The 16,268-nt window shown below is 32.8% G+C and overlaps 1 protein-coding gene across 5 annotated transcripts in view; it reads right to left on the bottom strand.

The window, feature by feature from the left end:
* alpha-Catr (alpha-catenin related) overlaps window positions 1-16,268 on the bottom strand; it is a 51,668-nt gene that overhangs the window by 6,239 nt on the left and 29,161 nt on the right. For all 5 annotated transcript variants that reach the window (XR_001936584.1, XR_001936585.1, XR_001936586.1 and 2 more), the window contains exons 2-9: window positions 15,135-15,324; window positions 6,032-6,309; window positions 5,672-5,914; window positions 3,578-3,841; window positions 2,798-3,049; window positions 2,206-2,365; window positions 2,005-2,123; window positions 1,538-1,867 (exon numbers count right to left, since the gene is read on the bottom strand). Coding sequence is in view for 2 of the 5 variants with exons in the window: in XM_018446560.1 (XP_018302062.1) it covers window positions 1,538-1,867; window positions 2,005-2,123; window positions 2,206-2,365; window positions 2,798-3,049; window positions 3,578-3,841; window positions 5,672-5,914; window positions 6,032-6,309; window positions 15,135-15,324 (1,836 nt within the window). In the remaining 3 variants the exon portion in view is untranslated. The remainder of the gene's footprint in view (window positions 1-1,537; window positions 1,868-2,004; window positions 2,124-2,205; window positions 2,366-2,797; window positions 3,050-3,577; window positions 3,842-5,671; window positions 5,915-6,031; window positions 6,310-15,134; window positions 15,325-16,268) is intronic.

Genomic DNA, 16,268 nt, shown 5'->3' with positions numbered 1-16,268 from the left:
AGACGGAAGCATTCCCGTAGCATCTAAAACACACCTTACTAATCGTACAAAAAAAGTTGTAAATGTATGTACATAAAATAGATTTACTAACGAAATCATAAACGTTCATTATGACAATTTAAATGACATGATATACGCGAAAATTGCTCCAATCTTCGAAACTTACTTAAATCGTGTACTGACAATTGTAATACAAATAAAAAATTTAGAGTTTAATTGAGTTTTTGAATATAAATTATATTTATACTTGATTCTCATATGAGTATACTAAATTGTCACGTCAGTTTTTTGGCGATGACTTGAGATACTTCTTTCTCAAATGTCAATTATAACCTCCAATTATTCCAACATCTTTATACTTGCCTATATTTTGTATAAAACAATTTTCTATATATTCGTAATGATCAATAAGAAAATTTACGTGCGTGATGTTGCATAGCAATACAAACATAGTATATACAAATGTAATGACAACATCCAACAACAGTAGAACATTGACGCTGCAGAGAGAGTGAGCGCTATACATACATATAAATATATATATATATATGTAAATATATATGGCAACGAGAATGATTTGTTAGGGCGAAAATGATATCTATTAGTTCAAAAGGGTCTAAAGTAAAGAGAGAAAAAGTTACCTGGATGGAGGCATTCAAGAGCGAGGGTATAAAAAGGATTGTATATAATACAGAATATATTACAAGGTTAGCGTCTTGTTGTTTCTCTTAAGAAGAGTATAAAGAGAGACCAAAGTGGTTTCAGGTGACTATATATTCGGCCTAGCTAGGAGGGGTTCGAAAGAGGGTAGCAAACGTGTTAATTCGAACATGTCTAATGCTAATAACGCATGTCGAAGCTACTTCTGGTCTGGAAGCTACATTTATAGTAGCATAAAATAAAATAATAATAAGGTAGTAAGCTAGCGTTTTCAATTGATATTTTCTATTTTTACACTTGTTAAAAATTAAAATACTTATTCTAATTTTTCAATTTTTATCATATATCTACTGAACAAATTACGAAATATTATTGATTGAACAATCCGAAATTAAGCTTTATAATAAAATTCAACTGAAATCAAGTAGTATATATCAACATATATCTACTTTGAAGATATTATGATATGAAAGATATACGAATATCTCTACATTTCTACGTATGATGAAATTTCTCTTATTAAATGTTAAAATAGCAATAATAATTATTGTCAGCATCTACCATTAAATATTAAAAATATTAGCATGAATTAAGATATGAGTAAATTTTTGATGCAGACTTGATGCAGCTTCGACGTTGCGACTTACGAAGAAACGAAAACTTAATAGCGAATGTATAAGTGAAAAGATTTCCAATATAGCGAGGATCAAGAAACGCGGAATCAAGTCCAATATAGAATCCGTATAATAAACAATGGTAAAAGAATGATTATAGAAGTAAGGATGATATATAGATATATCAACATCAGTCCAATTAAAAAAAACGTGTGTCATCTCTCTTTCGATCTACATCGGTGTATTAGCCAGCCGCTACGTACCTGGTAACTGAATTGTCTCACAACCTTGTACAATCTGTTTGCCTCTTCGGCGAAATACTCAGCTTGGGTGAATAGGTCCTGGGTGGTCTTTAGGGCGCCTTCGCCTCGCGTGAATTGGTACATCGAGAATGCCATCGACGACATATTCTTCGCCCGCTTCACGATGTCGTTGTTCTCTTCTAGAGCGCTTCCGCTCTCCTGCCACTTTTCCGTCTCGGCATCCATCTCCGAGGTTATCAACTTCATCTCGAGTCCTGCCTTAGCGATCTTTGCCTGTTCCTCGCTGTCCAAACGTACTGGTTTTAGCGGTTTGCTCGTCGTGCCATGTTTCTAAAATAAAGCGTATACCGTTTATTTCATTACATCTAATGAGAAACAAGTCAAGTAGAGTTTTTCTTTTTCTTTTTAATTTGTATATATAATATAGAATGTATTGAGAGATCGTTTATTGAAATGATTATGCGTACCCCTGGCCGCGGTAAAGACATGTAAACCTGCTTCTCTGGTCGGTTTTGACTGAGTTCCAAAACATCTTTCGCTACTGTTGTCACATCAGTCATGAGCCACTGCCACATGTCAGCAAATACTGTGAAATATACGAAAACGTTAAATGATTAGCAATCATTGTTGCAAATTTAATGGATTATTGGCGCGTTTATATGACTTACCTTCGAGATTTTCCTTGGCTATTTTACTGGTGGGATGCCTAGCTAACGTGTGCGCGGCCGTTACGACCTGAGGACCATATATTCTTAAGTTGATCTCCGTAAACTTGGCCGACACTTGCAACGATTCCGAAAGCGCAACGTGTCTTAGAAGTTTGCATACCTAGAAGGAAGAATAATATGCAATAATTCCAACTATTCCAAGAATAAAAACTTTTATTCGAAGATTATATCGATAAAGAAATAATCGTGTATTCCAATTTTTACGTGCATTATATTGGTAAATCACTTCAAAGTCACGGAGATTTATTGTTAACGTCAGATATGAGTAATGAACTATGTGGTCTGATTCACTTAAAGTTAGACGTGAAAATAAATCCAATTAGGTGCTGCAACTGATTGCAATCTAGAAATGATGAATGTAATCACTGCGTACTATGTTTAATAAATCAATATGTCTTAGAACCAACTCAATGCAAAATTAAGGCATGCTGTTTTTTGCAGTGAGATGTAAGTCGATTTCGTAATTTGAACTTGGAATGCACGTGCATGCGAACGCGAACACGCGGTGCGTGGGCCACGTCTGGGAGCTTACTTCGAGAATGTGTTCGATATACTCGTGGAACCTGTCGCTGCTCTCCTGCAGACGGTCGATGTCATTGGCCAACGCGAGATTTCTGATCGTTGACACGAGTTCCTGACCGGCTTTTGTCACTTGGCCAAGATCGCCGGCTTGTTCCATCGTCGTCGCGCTGAGTTGCTGGCGAAGGTCTCTAGTCGCCCGTAACACACCCATCACCGCTTGTTCCATTTCCGAGCTAGGTGAACCCCCGCCGCCCTCGTAATTCTGACGGAACACGATATTCATTATTTCATACTTTATCATGTTTGATTTATTAGGAAATATTTTTTATTCGGATTATATGTTATTTGAAACATATTCGGTCATTTTTACCAGATAGAATTTATTGCAAGCTAATTTATATTTAGTAAGTTAGTTTTAAATATTATCCCTGGTGGAAAATTCGCTGAAATTATTTTACGTTTTGGAACACTTTTCAGCAAAATTTCAACAAAATTTCAGAGAAATTTCAGCGGTTTTTCAATATATTAGCTGAAAAATTCACCTTCAATGAAATTTCAGCAAATTTTCAGCAATTTCGTTGAAATGTTCCAAAACGTAGACTAATTTCGGCGAAATTTTTTCACCAGGGATGTTATTATTTTAACTTTATGGTATAAGTCTTATCACAATCAATGGTACTAAGCTTTTTTGCGCATTCTTGTACAATATTATTAAGTATTATTAATTATTATTAAATATTTAGTCGCGAGCATTTTTCTTGTAAAATAGAGTAAAACTTTATTGACTTACCATACTATTACCGATCCGTAAGAGTGTATTGAGCTCGAGTTTCGCGCGATCACAAAGCAGAAGAATATTTTCTCTGTGCTCGTGACTCGTATAAGCGCTGTCGGTGAAGTCTTGTGTCCTCTCGACCACCGTTTCGAGCGCTGATGTAAGTGTTTCGCGACAACCCGGTCCCAGTAGGGTCATCCTCGTTGTTTCGACGAGCCTTTCGAAGTGTTTCAAAGCTGAGCAAACGGTACTGCTATCCCAGTCTTCCTGCTGCGGACTCTGCAAGTAATGGCAGTTGTAGAAGAAATATTTTTCTTGAGAAATGTAGAAAACATCTTTTTCTAAACATCTTACATATTTAAATATTTTAAAATAATTATATATATAACGAGTTTAGATTTTTTCGTACAACCATATTTTATAATGTTCGAAAACACTTATACTGACGAATATTAAACACGACACAAATAATATTAAATCTTTTAGAGATGTCACGTTTGGGAGCGTCGTCCCATTTGGCCAGGTTGTCTACAATCACTTCAAAATCGATTATGTCGCATAGAAAGTGGATAGTACTTGAGTATAAAATGTAAGGATATATTTTTCTACGGGTAAAGCTTCAGCGTGACTCAACAGTATCTCCCGCGTTGTTTCTTCAAAGACTCGAGAGGTTTTCAAAAGTATCGGTAATAGGTACGTAAAATATTTTCCCTCATTTATTTCACGCTAAAAGAAATCTGGCACGGAATGAAAGCATCGCGCATCGAAGTACCGATATGTTGTAAATGCTGGTTCACAATTTGGCATAAGCGATTAACCATTCATATTCTTTTTTTTTTTATAATGACTGTGTTGTTTATGGTGCAACAATTTTTCTCATGCGGTTTTCATTATTACTTTTGGATAACCATTGAATAGACTTTTTATGGAACCACAAGATTTTGCCAGCACTGCCACAATTTAATTTCTTATATCCAATTTAAAAAGAATGTTTAATTTTAAGATAAAATTTGCATAGGATGATTTATGATTTATACTTTATCTATATACGAGTATGTAATTTCGGCATTAAATAATCCGTTTTAATTCCATGAGTGAATTTTTTATCGCATATTTTACTTCCAATTTCTCGTTATATAGGTTTTTTTTCGGTAGTTTTGTACTATTAATTTTTTTCATTATATAAATGCAAATAATAAATATATTAAAATGTACTTAATATGGAGGATTATTTAAAAATATTTAAATAATTCTCCGTATTAAAAATATATAAATCATTATTAGCGATCACAAATTTATTAAAGCCGAAATAATCATTATCGTGAGTAATCGAGTGTGTGCATGGTATGCAATCGTATTCGATTGATATTTGTAGGACATATTTCATTGATTCTCCATATATACCACCTTCGACCACGGCTTATCGATTTCACCGGGCCAGACATTGTGCTATTATTTATGGGTTTCTCGAGTCGTATTAAGATCATTTCGATATCTCGTTTACAACTTCTGCTACGGCAATGGATCGCGGCTCAAGGTCATTTAAATCACATATTAGGATTTGTAAATCACAATTTGACGGACAAAGGCTCTTTGGAACGTTTCCAAGACTTTCAGAAACGTTTTATCATATATTGCTTTTTTAATTCTTATCATATGGATATGTATTCTCACTGTGGCATAATAATGAGAAGTGCATGCTTATTTGGCAACTGCGTTTATTATAGTGTTTCTTGGCAAACTTTAACGAGATATCGTAACGGTAATTATTTTCTCATTACTCAAACAACATACATGTTTAAAAGACGTCATGAAGACCTCTTTTGGAATATACATGTCTAAAAGATATCTAAAAGACATCATAAAGACATCTTGTAGTCATTGCGTGTTGTCTGGATATTTTCATATTAATTTTTAAATAGTTCGCTATTTTTTTTTGTTCTGCAAATTAATATCGAAAAAACTATTATTGTATAATTTCACAATTTGATTACTCTTTTAGCTTTACTAAATTAATTTTAACACAATATTGAGTGGTAAATGTTTTTCATCGTTTATGAGCATCATTTTATGAGCATTTATAAAGTATCCTTGAAATAGACAGCTTACCTGTGAATTCGAGTAGGATTGAGATTCGCTACAGTCTAATACTCCGTCTTTGACAACGTAATGTATCAGATCCATTGCTCTTCTCATTTGGCAAAAAACGGTGTCTCTGTTCTCCTTAGCGGATGGACATTCGGGATGCCTTAGACATGTCTTGCTGGACGTGAGTAGCATCATGGTGCTTCTCTCTAATACTTGTCGGGCCGCTGCCATCTGCGCGCGTCGCCTTTCGTCTTTGAGATCATTCTGAATATAAAGTGTAAAAAGTTAATTGAATCACGATATACTAAAAAAATTAATATAAGAAGAAAATTAATATAAAACTCATGAATGAAATATTGATTTGCAAGAAACAAATCTCACCTGACGATCACCCGTTAAATGTGCCAACTCGACCATCTCTCCTCCAAATTGGCTAAACGCCTTGACGAATTCTGTGAAATTCGAGACACTTTCGAGGCGCCCGAGACTGCGGGCGACCTTATCCTTGGCATGAAGCAATTGATTGACCACAACGATGTCTGCCAGGAGAAGGACTTTTGTCACTGAGCCTAGGAGACATCTGGCAGCTCTTACGACGGAACCTCGGTCAGCCAAGCTGTCTTCCAAGGCACATTCGCATAATTTCTCGATTGCTGAGCCTAAACGTAACATAATCGGACTGCATTGTCTAATTTTATAATATATATGTATATCTGCATGATGCAGAAGTTAAAATATGTGTAAAATAATAGTTCCTTCTACTCTTATTCCATTGTAAGGTTTAATTCTTGAAAGAGAGATCGATCGAACGAATTTTGAGCGAGTGTGACGGGCAAGGAATACTAATGAATTAAACATCTCGCCTTTTTATCGTGTGTCACCGTAAAATCGGAGTAACTGATTTAATTATGACCGAGCTCCTTGACTTTAAGTACGACGGCTACGAGTAATTGGGTGCTCTTGAACGATCGTAATGAGTTACTTCGCACATTCCCTATCTTATCTAAACAATGTCAATACTCAATTAAGCTTATCATTACGAAATTATAGGAAAATTTAAATATAGCAAATGTGCAGCATTGTGTATTTACATCTCTGAACGTATTGAAAGGAAACATTAATTAATTCTTTTTCCTTTTTATTTGAAATTTATTAAGTATAATTTTATATAAATCCAATATTTTTTAAACAAGTCTTTAATATCCAACATTAAAAGAGCCATAGAATGAAATTAATAAGATTTAATTAACATTAAATGGTACATACAATTTATTGATAATGATATAAAATAATGATAAAAAATTGTTCTCAGCGCTCTTTCTAGCAATATAATATTGACAGAAATCAGTATAGAAATTTACATTAAAGATCTTTTTGTAAGTTGCATTTGTGCACAACGTTTTCTAATAATATCATTATCGATTGGAAACTCTTCGAGTATGAGGCATGAGAGGTGTTCTGTATCATTAAATAATTATTTTCGGAATTAGAAAGCCGTAATTAACGCGAAACACAATATCGCCGTTGGCTATTATCATCTATTATCATTAATTGTTCATCGCCATTAGGAACTCACGATGTCCTAAAGGAAAACTATTACAGGGAGAATCGATGCGAGAACAATTGATTATAATCAGTTCTATTTGTTCCTCTATATGAATAATTATGGGAAAACGTTAATTGTGGGCGTTTAATAGAATAAATTTATGTGTGTAGTCTTTACAAATCCCCTGTAACAATGTCCTATTGTTCATATCGCATACCTACGCGTAAATAAATTTTATTCATTAATTTACTCTTCCGTATAGTTTCTTCATCAACTCAATGTTTATAAGCTTTTCTCATAGGTCACTGCGCATTACTCTTATTCAGTAGAACTTGTTCATCGTTTTACTTGATGGATACTTTTCTCATTAGTAACGAGAAAAGCACTGCTTCATTCTTCTTCGTTTCAACAATATGTTGCAAACTTCAAAATTAATTATTGTATATACTATATATAATTTAAAATATAATTTAAAATATATATAATTTATAAATATTTGCTGTGAACTACTGCGAGACATTGCTAAAGAATATCTAAGACATCCGTAATTGAATACGCAACGATTTAAAGATATGGCAATATTCTTTTTTTGTACCGCGCCCAATATTCTTTTAAAGGGCAAATCACTTATGTCCTTTTATCGAACTGATTAGTATAGCGATGCATTGTAAGATTAGTCGGTTCGATATGGAATCCTTATAGCGTTTTATATAGACGAACTGTTACGTAAGAGAACTTGACCTAATTTAAAAATCGAAGTGCACTGATTTCATACCATTTCGTATATAACTACATGTTCAGTTATTATTCCGATAATCAATGATCGGTTTTTTTTTTATGTATTTATCAGAATAATTACGAGCAATAAACTTCGTAAAGTCTACATATTTTATATTGTCTATATTTCTCAAATCACGAAAGAAACATATCAATGAGTAAGAACTATTTCTCTTTTTTGAATTTAGCATTTTACTTACTTAATTACTACGTAATTAACGAATGCACTATATGAGCAAATTATTTTATTAATAAAAGAGAGAGAAGTGTCTGCCTCTCTAATTTCAGTCTTTATCGTAAGTTTTGGAGCGCAAGGAAGCAAATAGAGCATACCTCACGTATCTCGTATCTCGATATTGGTGGATGCATCGGGTGCATTGCAATTGGAGAGATTGCTCGGATGTGACTCGCACAACGTGTTCTAGGAGCGTGCTTTTTGTGATTCACGAGACAAGATACATCGAGCTGGGATAAGCACGTTAAATTTGAGATTGACATTTACGTTTTTATTTCTTGTTTACGAGCGAAAAGAACTGTTTTTTTTGTTTTACGTTATTATTAATTGAATTATCGTTATGTATACGAGATGTTATATCCATTTAATTTATTACGTAGATGTGAAGAAATCAAATCATTGTTACGAAATACGATTTGTGAATTTTGAACAAACTAAAATTTTTCAAGATGCGTATCAATCGCTTAAGGGTATCCTAAAGCGAAGTTCAAACTCCAACGAAATCACCAGAGGTCGCTATTTTTCCAGCGCATCGACTTTATATACTACCAGACTTTATATACTACAGCACATGTCTTTATATACTACCACACCAATATCTCACGCAACCTACGGTAGACGCAGTCGCACATTCGTGTCAATTTTCGTATAACAAATTTGTTACGATAAAGCGATAAAGCGAAAGATTTAAGTCTAATTCTAAGAACTCGACGTTATTTGTTCGTGCAAACTACGTATGTTTGTGGATTACTATTTCGTAAGTACAGGTTGCAAAACTTTCGTATCAAGCAAATGTTGTCACGATTTGACAGATTGAGACGCCATGTAACACTAAGAAATGGTAAAAAATATATCAATTTCGAAATTTTTGGTCATTCTCGGCATAAATTCCGCCTCACAAACACATATTAATGCGTATACTTTAATCCTGGAAAAGGATTTTCGAATCTGAAAGAGAAAAAAGTATTTGTTATACAAAAATTATATGATTTAGTCGGTAATACAGACGGCTTTAGGATCCCCTTAATTGCTATCCTTGTAACTTTCTGCTGGCATGCAATAATGTTGAAAGAACAATTATACGCGTTGATTTAGCTCGCGTGATTAGGAAAACTCTAGCCATAAACGAATAATTTACATTGATGATAGCGCGTTATCAATGCTATGTGATTTATTCTCGGATTTGATCTATTATTGACTATGGATATCCATGTCGATTGGTATTTCTTCTTAGCATAGCAATCTTGCAATAATTAATCAAGTAAAATACAAATTTAGAGAAAAGAAATGATTTTTATCTGTTTACAAACGGGCTTTCTCTCACGAAATAATGAAAAAGTTTTTATATATTGACATAATTGATATTATTACTCTAAATTTTAAATATTATTTATTTGGAATGTTTTTTGGTAAAATTGCATATATTTTCAAAATATTTGCCTAATAAGATTAAAATGAATTACCGTGTATAATTGTGCAAGCGATACGAATGGTTGCGTTCATCAGAGGGTATACCATTAAACTGTGGAAGTAAATAGCGCGGAACGGTGTTTTATGATAACCATGATAACGTGAGGTTATATGAACGATCAATGACGATGAATGTGACTAATGAATCACTAACTTTACTCGTTAGCGAAACGTTTATCCGCACTTACCATCAGTCCGCGTCGTTAAAATATTCCGATATTTACATTACGCTTCTTCGTTAATAGTATCTCACTTTACACACGTCTTATACAATGCGACTTTCGTTTGTACGGTTTTTTGTGCAAGTTTGCACAGTACATGTAATCTAATTTATTATTTCTTTTATCGATTTTTACGATAACCCTATCTGAACGGGCCTTTTTACTGTTCGCTACTAAAATACGCCGAGTGAATTTATATCGCGTTTTTCCCAAGTAACACGTCATGATAAAAATCGCTCTCTTGTGCCCGTATATGCTGCAAGCCGAAAACTTTTTGTTATTCGGTTCCGTCATAAAAATGGATTTATCACCGTTACGTCGAGGAAATGTCGGCTTATTTGTGCGAAGAAAATCGCAGTAGAATCGTCAGCATTTGATTTCAACGATCGTGTATTAAATTGATCGATTTGTCGAGATTATTAATCTGTTTACACAAGCGAATTAACCGGATACTATTGGGAGAACACTGTATATAAATTCTCTAATATCTATATTAATTTTGTATATGCAAACATTTTAAATAAATTCATTTGTTTTATCGAAATACTATAAATGTTTTACATACAAAGTTAAGTTAATTTATACTGTTTTGGTTCTAATAACAGTAATTAATAAATGTTTTATACATTAATTTGGTTTGAACGTAAAAGATGATCGAGACATAAATTTAATATTAATAATATTCATGCAAAAATACAAAGAAAGCGATTATTATTTCACTTTGATTGACATAATCGCAAACGAATGAAATTGGAACTACAAAATTCACAGCGTGTTTCATTAACAATGTCGCATTGACGATTTCCTTCGATTTCACCCGTTCGATATTTCAGTTCTCGGACAATTTATTTTTGCCCCGTTCATCACGATATTTCCAGCCTTTATTTGCATATAACTGCATTTATTGCCAATTATCTCGAATTCGATTTCTGCTTTTGCATTTGTTTTTCACATGATGACTCCGATCGATCATCAATGACTATTTCACCGGAATAGAGTGTCGATATGGAACAGAAGAGCTAATGAATAACTAAATGAAAGCACTCTACGTACTTTCCGTTTAATATTACGTGCTATATATTAATATACTATCAAATGTGATCTTTATAATTCTTTAGTGATTATCATTCGATTTAAAACGGATGTCGAACAAAACGTCTGTGCATCCATCAACTTGCTCGAGTATACTTACACAGTTGGAAAAAAATGTGTTGAATTTAACATAAATCGCATGTCCCAAATTTTTGAGTTAATTTTACACAAGATAAATATGTTATAATAGAAGGTAACACAAATATTATGTAAAAGAATAAATACAAAAAAAGATAACATCGACACAGTTTGTAAATAAATCGTGGGAACATATTTTTTTTTCAGAAAATTAACATTTATGATATGTTAAATTAACACATATTTCATTCATTTGTCTTAGAATTTACGTTTTAAAACACATTATTTTCATGTTACTTGTTCACTTACTCATAAATTGTGTCATTTTGACACTAAGAAACATTGAATATTAATTTCATAAAAAATCTTTAAATAACATAATCATATTATGTTAAATTAACACTCGAATATGTTAAAAAATTGGAATCAACACAAACTGTTAACACAAACGTGAGTGGACCGTTTCCAACACAAATACATAAATTTTTTTACTGTGTACTACAGTTGGCAGTGACTGTAGGCTGTTTGTATTTATGATTAGATAGGTGCGACTATTCCTCAGCGTTGCTTTGTGCTTACCGTATGCTGTTTCTCCCCAGATATATAAATTTGGCATGTTGCCATTTATCTTTTACGGTAGTCGCTTTTCGTTATAGTAATGCGCTTGTTCTCTGTCACCGTTGCTCTGGTGTGCGCGTTTAAATTCCACCGAGCTTCGAAAATAGCGTTATCTTGGAAAAGGGAGTACAACCAAGCGTTTAAGCATTCCGTACAATGTTGCGAATCTTCTATTCGATCTTGATTTGCACGTCGAAAACGTGTGTGACATGTCACGTATAATTGCTATTTAAAATTCCATCTCGAATTCTATTCTGTATTTCACAAAGATTTTTGGTTTTCTATTTTGAGAAATGATGCTTTTCGTGATAATAGTAGCTCAACCTCAAACATATATGTATGAAGAGTGATCTGTATGCAGAAACCACCGATGCCGACGGTTTATACAAATTCGTCGCGTGTTGTGTCATAGTGAATCCCACAAGCACGATATAGCGTTCGCAATTCCACGGTTAGTTACACTTACCGATTTACACGCGATACCACGCGAAACGATTTGTTCAAGCCAGCAGGTAGTAAGCTTGCATGTCTCTGCACGATCATTGTAACATCGGTGCTCTTTCGACGTTATTTCATTACTTCAAATTAATACGTCTCGTGCTCCGATAAGCAATTCCATGTATCTAGCAATCGAATTTTATTATCTTATCTATTATCCCCCTCCCCCCAGAATTTTCATCGATATTCTAAATTCGTGAAGCGCGCCGTTTCTGATTGTACATAATCCTGTTTTGACCTCAGTGTTGTGACGAAAGCTCGTCGGTTTATTATTTATCGCCGTTTTTCCTTAAGCGCAAGATCGATGACAGCGAAAAGAATAACTGATATAATAATAGTATTTCTTAAATATAATATATTAGCGATGCTACAATCTTACAAAGATTGATTTTTTTAGTTAGAGATGGCGTAGTGTTCAGTGTTGAAAAACTCATATTAAAAGTTACTCTGAAATTAGAAAGCATTTTTTCATCGTTAATTTATATGCTGAAAAAACATAGACATTTCGAAGTGCATTATGTTTTTTAACCAGAGACAAACAAAATGCATTTATTTAACATTTTTAGCAATTGTTTAGCAATTTTGTTTAATATTTCATATCCTACTGATTGGCATATTGTTATTTTCTGTAAAGTGCGTTCTTGTGTGCGGAGTTTCTTTCTTTCTCGTTTCCTGAAAATTACAAATTTTGGACAAAACGCATTTTGAAAGTCTGCTCCTCATATATACCCTTTATGTTATATTAGTTGTTTCTTTCATTCTCGAATTAAAGAGTATTCTTTAATTCAAATCTATGTCGAATAAATATCTCGCTACGAAAGCTTTCTTCAAGATCTTTAATTTTGTGGTGTGGGACTTTTCGCGCAAAGACCACCGAGAGCGTCTCTTTTCTCTACGGTACAATTCTCCCCGAAGAGCGAACAGGTGTGCTGGAAAGAAATATCCCTTACTTCGACCATTATTTCTCCGCTATTTGGCAAAGATACGTCGAGGCTCTTCTTGTATGTAAGTGACGAAAAACCTTTCAAGGTTTGGTGAAACTGGGTCATCGCGCGCGCTGTTTCCACATGGTAGCAGCAGTCGTTCTGCAATGTGCAGCTTAGCGTGAAGATACGAAAAGATATAATCTGCCAACGCGCGCGCGCGATAAGACTTCAGAGAGTGACGTTCAAAGGTTACGAGCCTTATCCTTGCGTGTATGGAGCCCTTTTCCGGTTTGCGTGCTCTTAGAGGTTGTCCGCGCAAGGTTGCGTATGAGAGGTGCAATTTGTATCTTTTCGATGTTTGATGTTGGCATGCGAATTTGAGGATGTTTCCTTATAGTGTAGAGAGAAATCTGCTTTTACACGAATGAAAATGTTCGGTAGTTTTGTGAAATATTTTAACCCATATATAATATTCATTCATGCATATGCATTCTATCTTTCTTTGTCCCTTTTCTCTTCTTAAAAGGTGAAGAGACTATAAGATACTAACTTACATGCTAAAAAGAATATTGGTCGTTCCGTGCGTAACGCGAATCATAAAATCGCGTTGGAGTATAATTCGCGGTGCGTCCTTTATCTAAACGTCCTCTATCTTTACGCGAATCAAATTTTTGTGACCTATTTGACGAATAGTTGAAGATTTTGAAGCTTACGACTCAGAAGTAATGTTGAATTAAAAAACGAGAAAGAGTTGTATATTTTACTTTATTGCTTTTTATGTTCTTATAAATAACGTATAACATGAATTTCATATTTATGAACGGCTTCCAATTGCGAATTTATCTGAAGTAACATAATTATTTTAAATATTGAGATGGTGAAATATCTACTGCTTGAGATAATGTTATTTGCTCGATTATTTGTGAAAAAGAAACTAGTGTAAGTACTTATAATACAATTTCTTCTCGAGAAGAAGATAATCTCAAAGGAATACAAAAGTTTTCAATAAAATATAAACTGGATGAAAGTATTAAAGTACTTCAAATTATGTCATTGTTATAAAATTTATAATCAAGATAGAAATTTCGCAACAATATTACACTACTTTTATTTGTATCAGTTATGTGTGTGTATTAGATTTAAAAGAGAATAACGTTAAAAATTTTAAATATATTGGATTTAAACAAGATTAGCATTTAAATTTTAATAAGCATTATCTTTTGCATATTTCTTTGAATACTATCATGATTGTAATAAAATATATTGCTAGCTAAAATATGAACTTTCTTTTCTTACTCTCTAAATTTCTTGAGAGTAATAATATTGGACAATGAAGAATTTTGCAAATTAATGCAAATCTCTGCATTGTATTGCTCTTCTACTAAATAACATACCATTCTAAAGTTGTTCACATAATCTTCAACAGATGCATGATGTTGGTGTGCAAAATACGCCAAGTTTTAATGCGAATTTACTCTGTAATGTGCAATTGGATATGTTTATATTGTCCTAACTTTTGATTAATGTACGTATCGTAATATTCGTGAGAACATTTGTATTGAATTTGCGCTTATATTATACCATATAATGTTTCCTCCGTTTTATGAAATTCATTCGTTCGTTCTGTGAAACTTACAGTGATACTTTTCTTTATTTCGAATGAAATGTGAGAAGTGTTGACATTGTTGCAACATATTTTTTCGAAATGAAAATCTTTCGACACACACACACACACACACACAAAATCTATATAAATAATTTTAATATTTAATAATACAACTTGTAATTTGAATATTACATAGTGTATTCGAAATTTGTTATTTAGTAATAATTGAATAAAAACGACAGTCTTGTTAATTAGATTACGAAGGAACTCTTAATGATTTACAGACAGATCACTGAGTCTTAATTTTATCAGAAGCTAAATTATATAAAGATATTCTAGTTATTTTATTTTACTCGTACTATCTATTTACATTACCAACAATTTTGTGTGTATTGTCACAAGTGTTGTTACACTTACCTGCAACCCTCGCCTCTTTGCACGCCTCGTACATGTCTTGTTTGATCTCCGGGTTGTCGTCCGCGATAGTTTCGCCGACGGTCACGAATCTCTCGACCGCCAAATTTACCGCCTGGCCGACTCTGGCAACCGCTCGCAAACTCCGGTCCGAGCATAGCGGCCGTTCTCTATGTGAGATTAACGTGGAAATCTGTAAAGATATTGCATTTTGATGAGTGCACAACATTTAATCGAAAAGATCTATATAAAATTTCATTTTAGAATTTTGATATCTATAATTGACAAAGAGAATTTTGGTTTTAGGCTTGTATTTATTAAATATTATTGTTGTAATAACAAATATCAAGATTGTAAGTCTATTATACATATATATACGGTTTTATAAATAGATTTTGAGAGTTAGATATTTGTGTTATATTTATCGAAGTTTAATTAAGAAACTTAAATAAAATTTATTTTAAGATGTAATCTGAGTTCTGATATTTTCAATATTTTGATACACATATATAGGGGAGAGTTGCCGAATGCGTACTGGTCGCCTAAATCGTACCTCATCAATATTTTATATTATTAGTTAATATAGGCAATATTTGGTAACAATAATATAAAATATATGAGAAATTAGAAATATAGACAAAAATATAATAGCCTATGTCTTGTTTTATGGACGTTAGCAGCGTTTTAAAAAATCAAGTATCTGATATTAATTTTTAATCAACTTATGTAGTTGATTAAACAATGCGATCATCCAATTTATTATAAATTTTTGTATTTTTATAAAAGAAGATTTATTGTAAAATATTTTACATTCACTGTATATATATATTTGTAACCATTGTTTTTGTAACCAAAGATTAAATCGATATTTTTACAAAATCCATCAAATTTCCTAAATCGTACCATCAAAAGATAAGACTGATAACTGACAATAATAAAACTAATAATTGATATAATTAATGAATATAAATATCAAGTGCAAAAATATATTATATTTAAGCAAATTTTATTGTGATGTCATTTGTTTTTTATTGTTATTTAATAATTATAAGATATTTGATTTTCTTCAATAAATTCTTAAAATTAGGTATTAATTAATTATTAGGTATTAGTTAATGATTTCTTTTATTAATCTTA

Source organism: Mycetomoellerius zeteki, unplaced genomic scaffold (assembly GCF_001594055.1).
Source record: "Mycetomoellerius zeteki isolate Tzet28-1 unplaced genomic scaffold, Tzet1.0 scaffold182, whole genome shotgun sequence".
Lineage (NCBI taxonomy): Eukaryota > Metazoa > Arthropoda > Insecta > Hymenoptera > Formicidae > Mycetomoellerius > Mycetomoellerius zeteki.
This window is presented reverse-complemented; position numbering and strand designations above follow the sequence as displayed.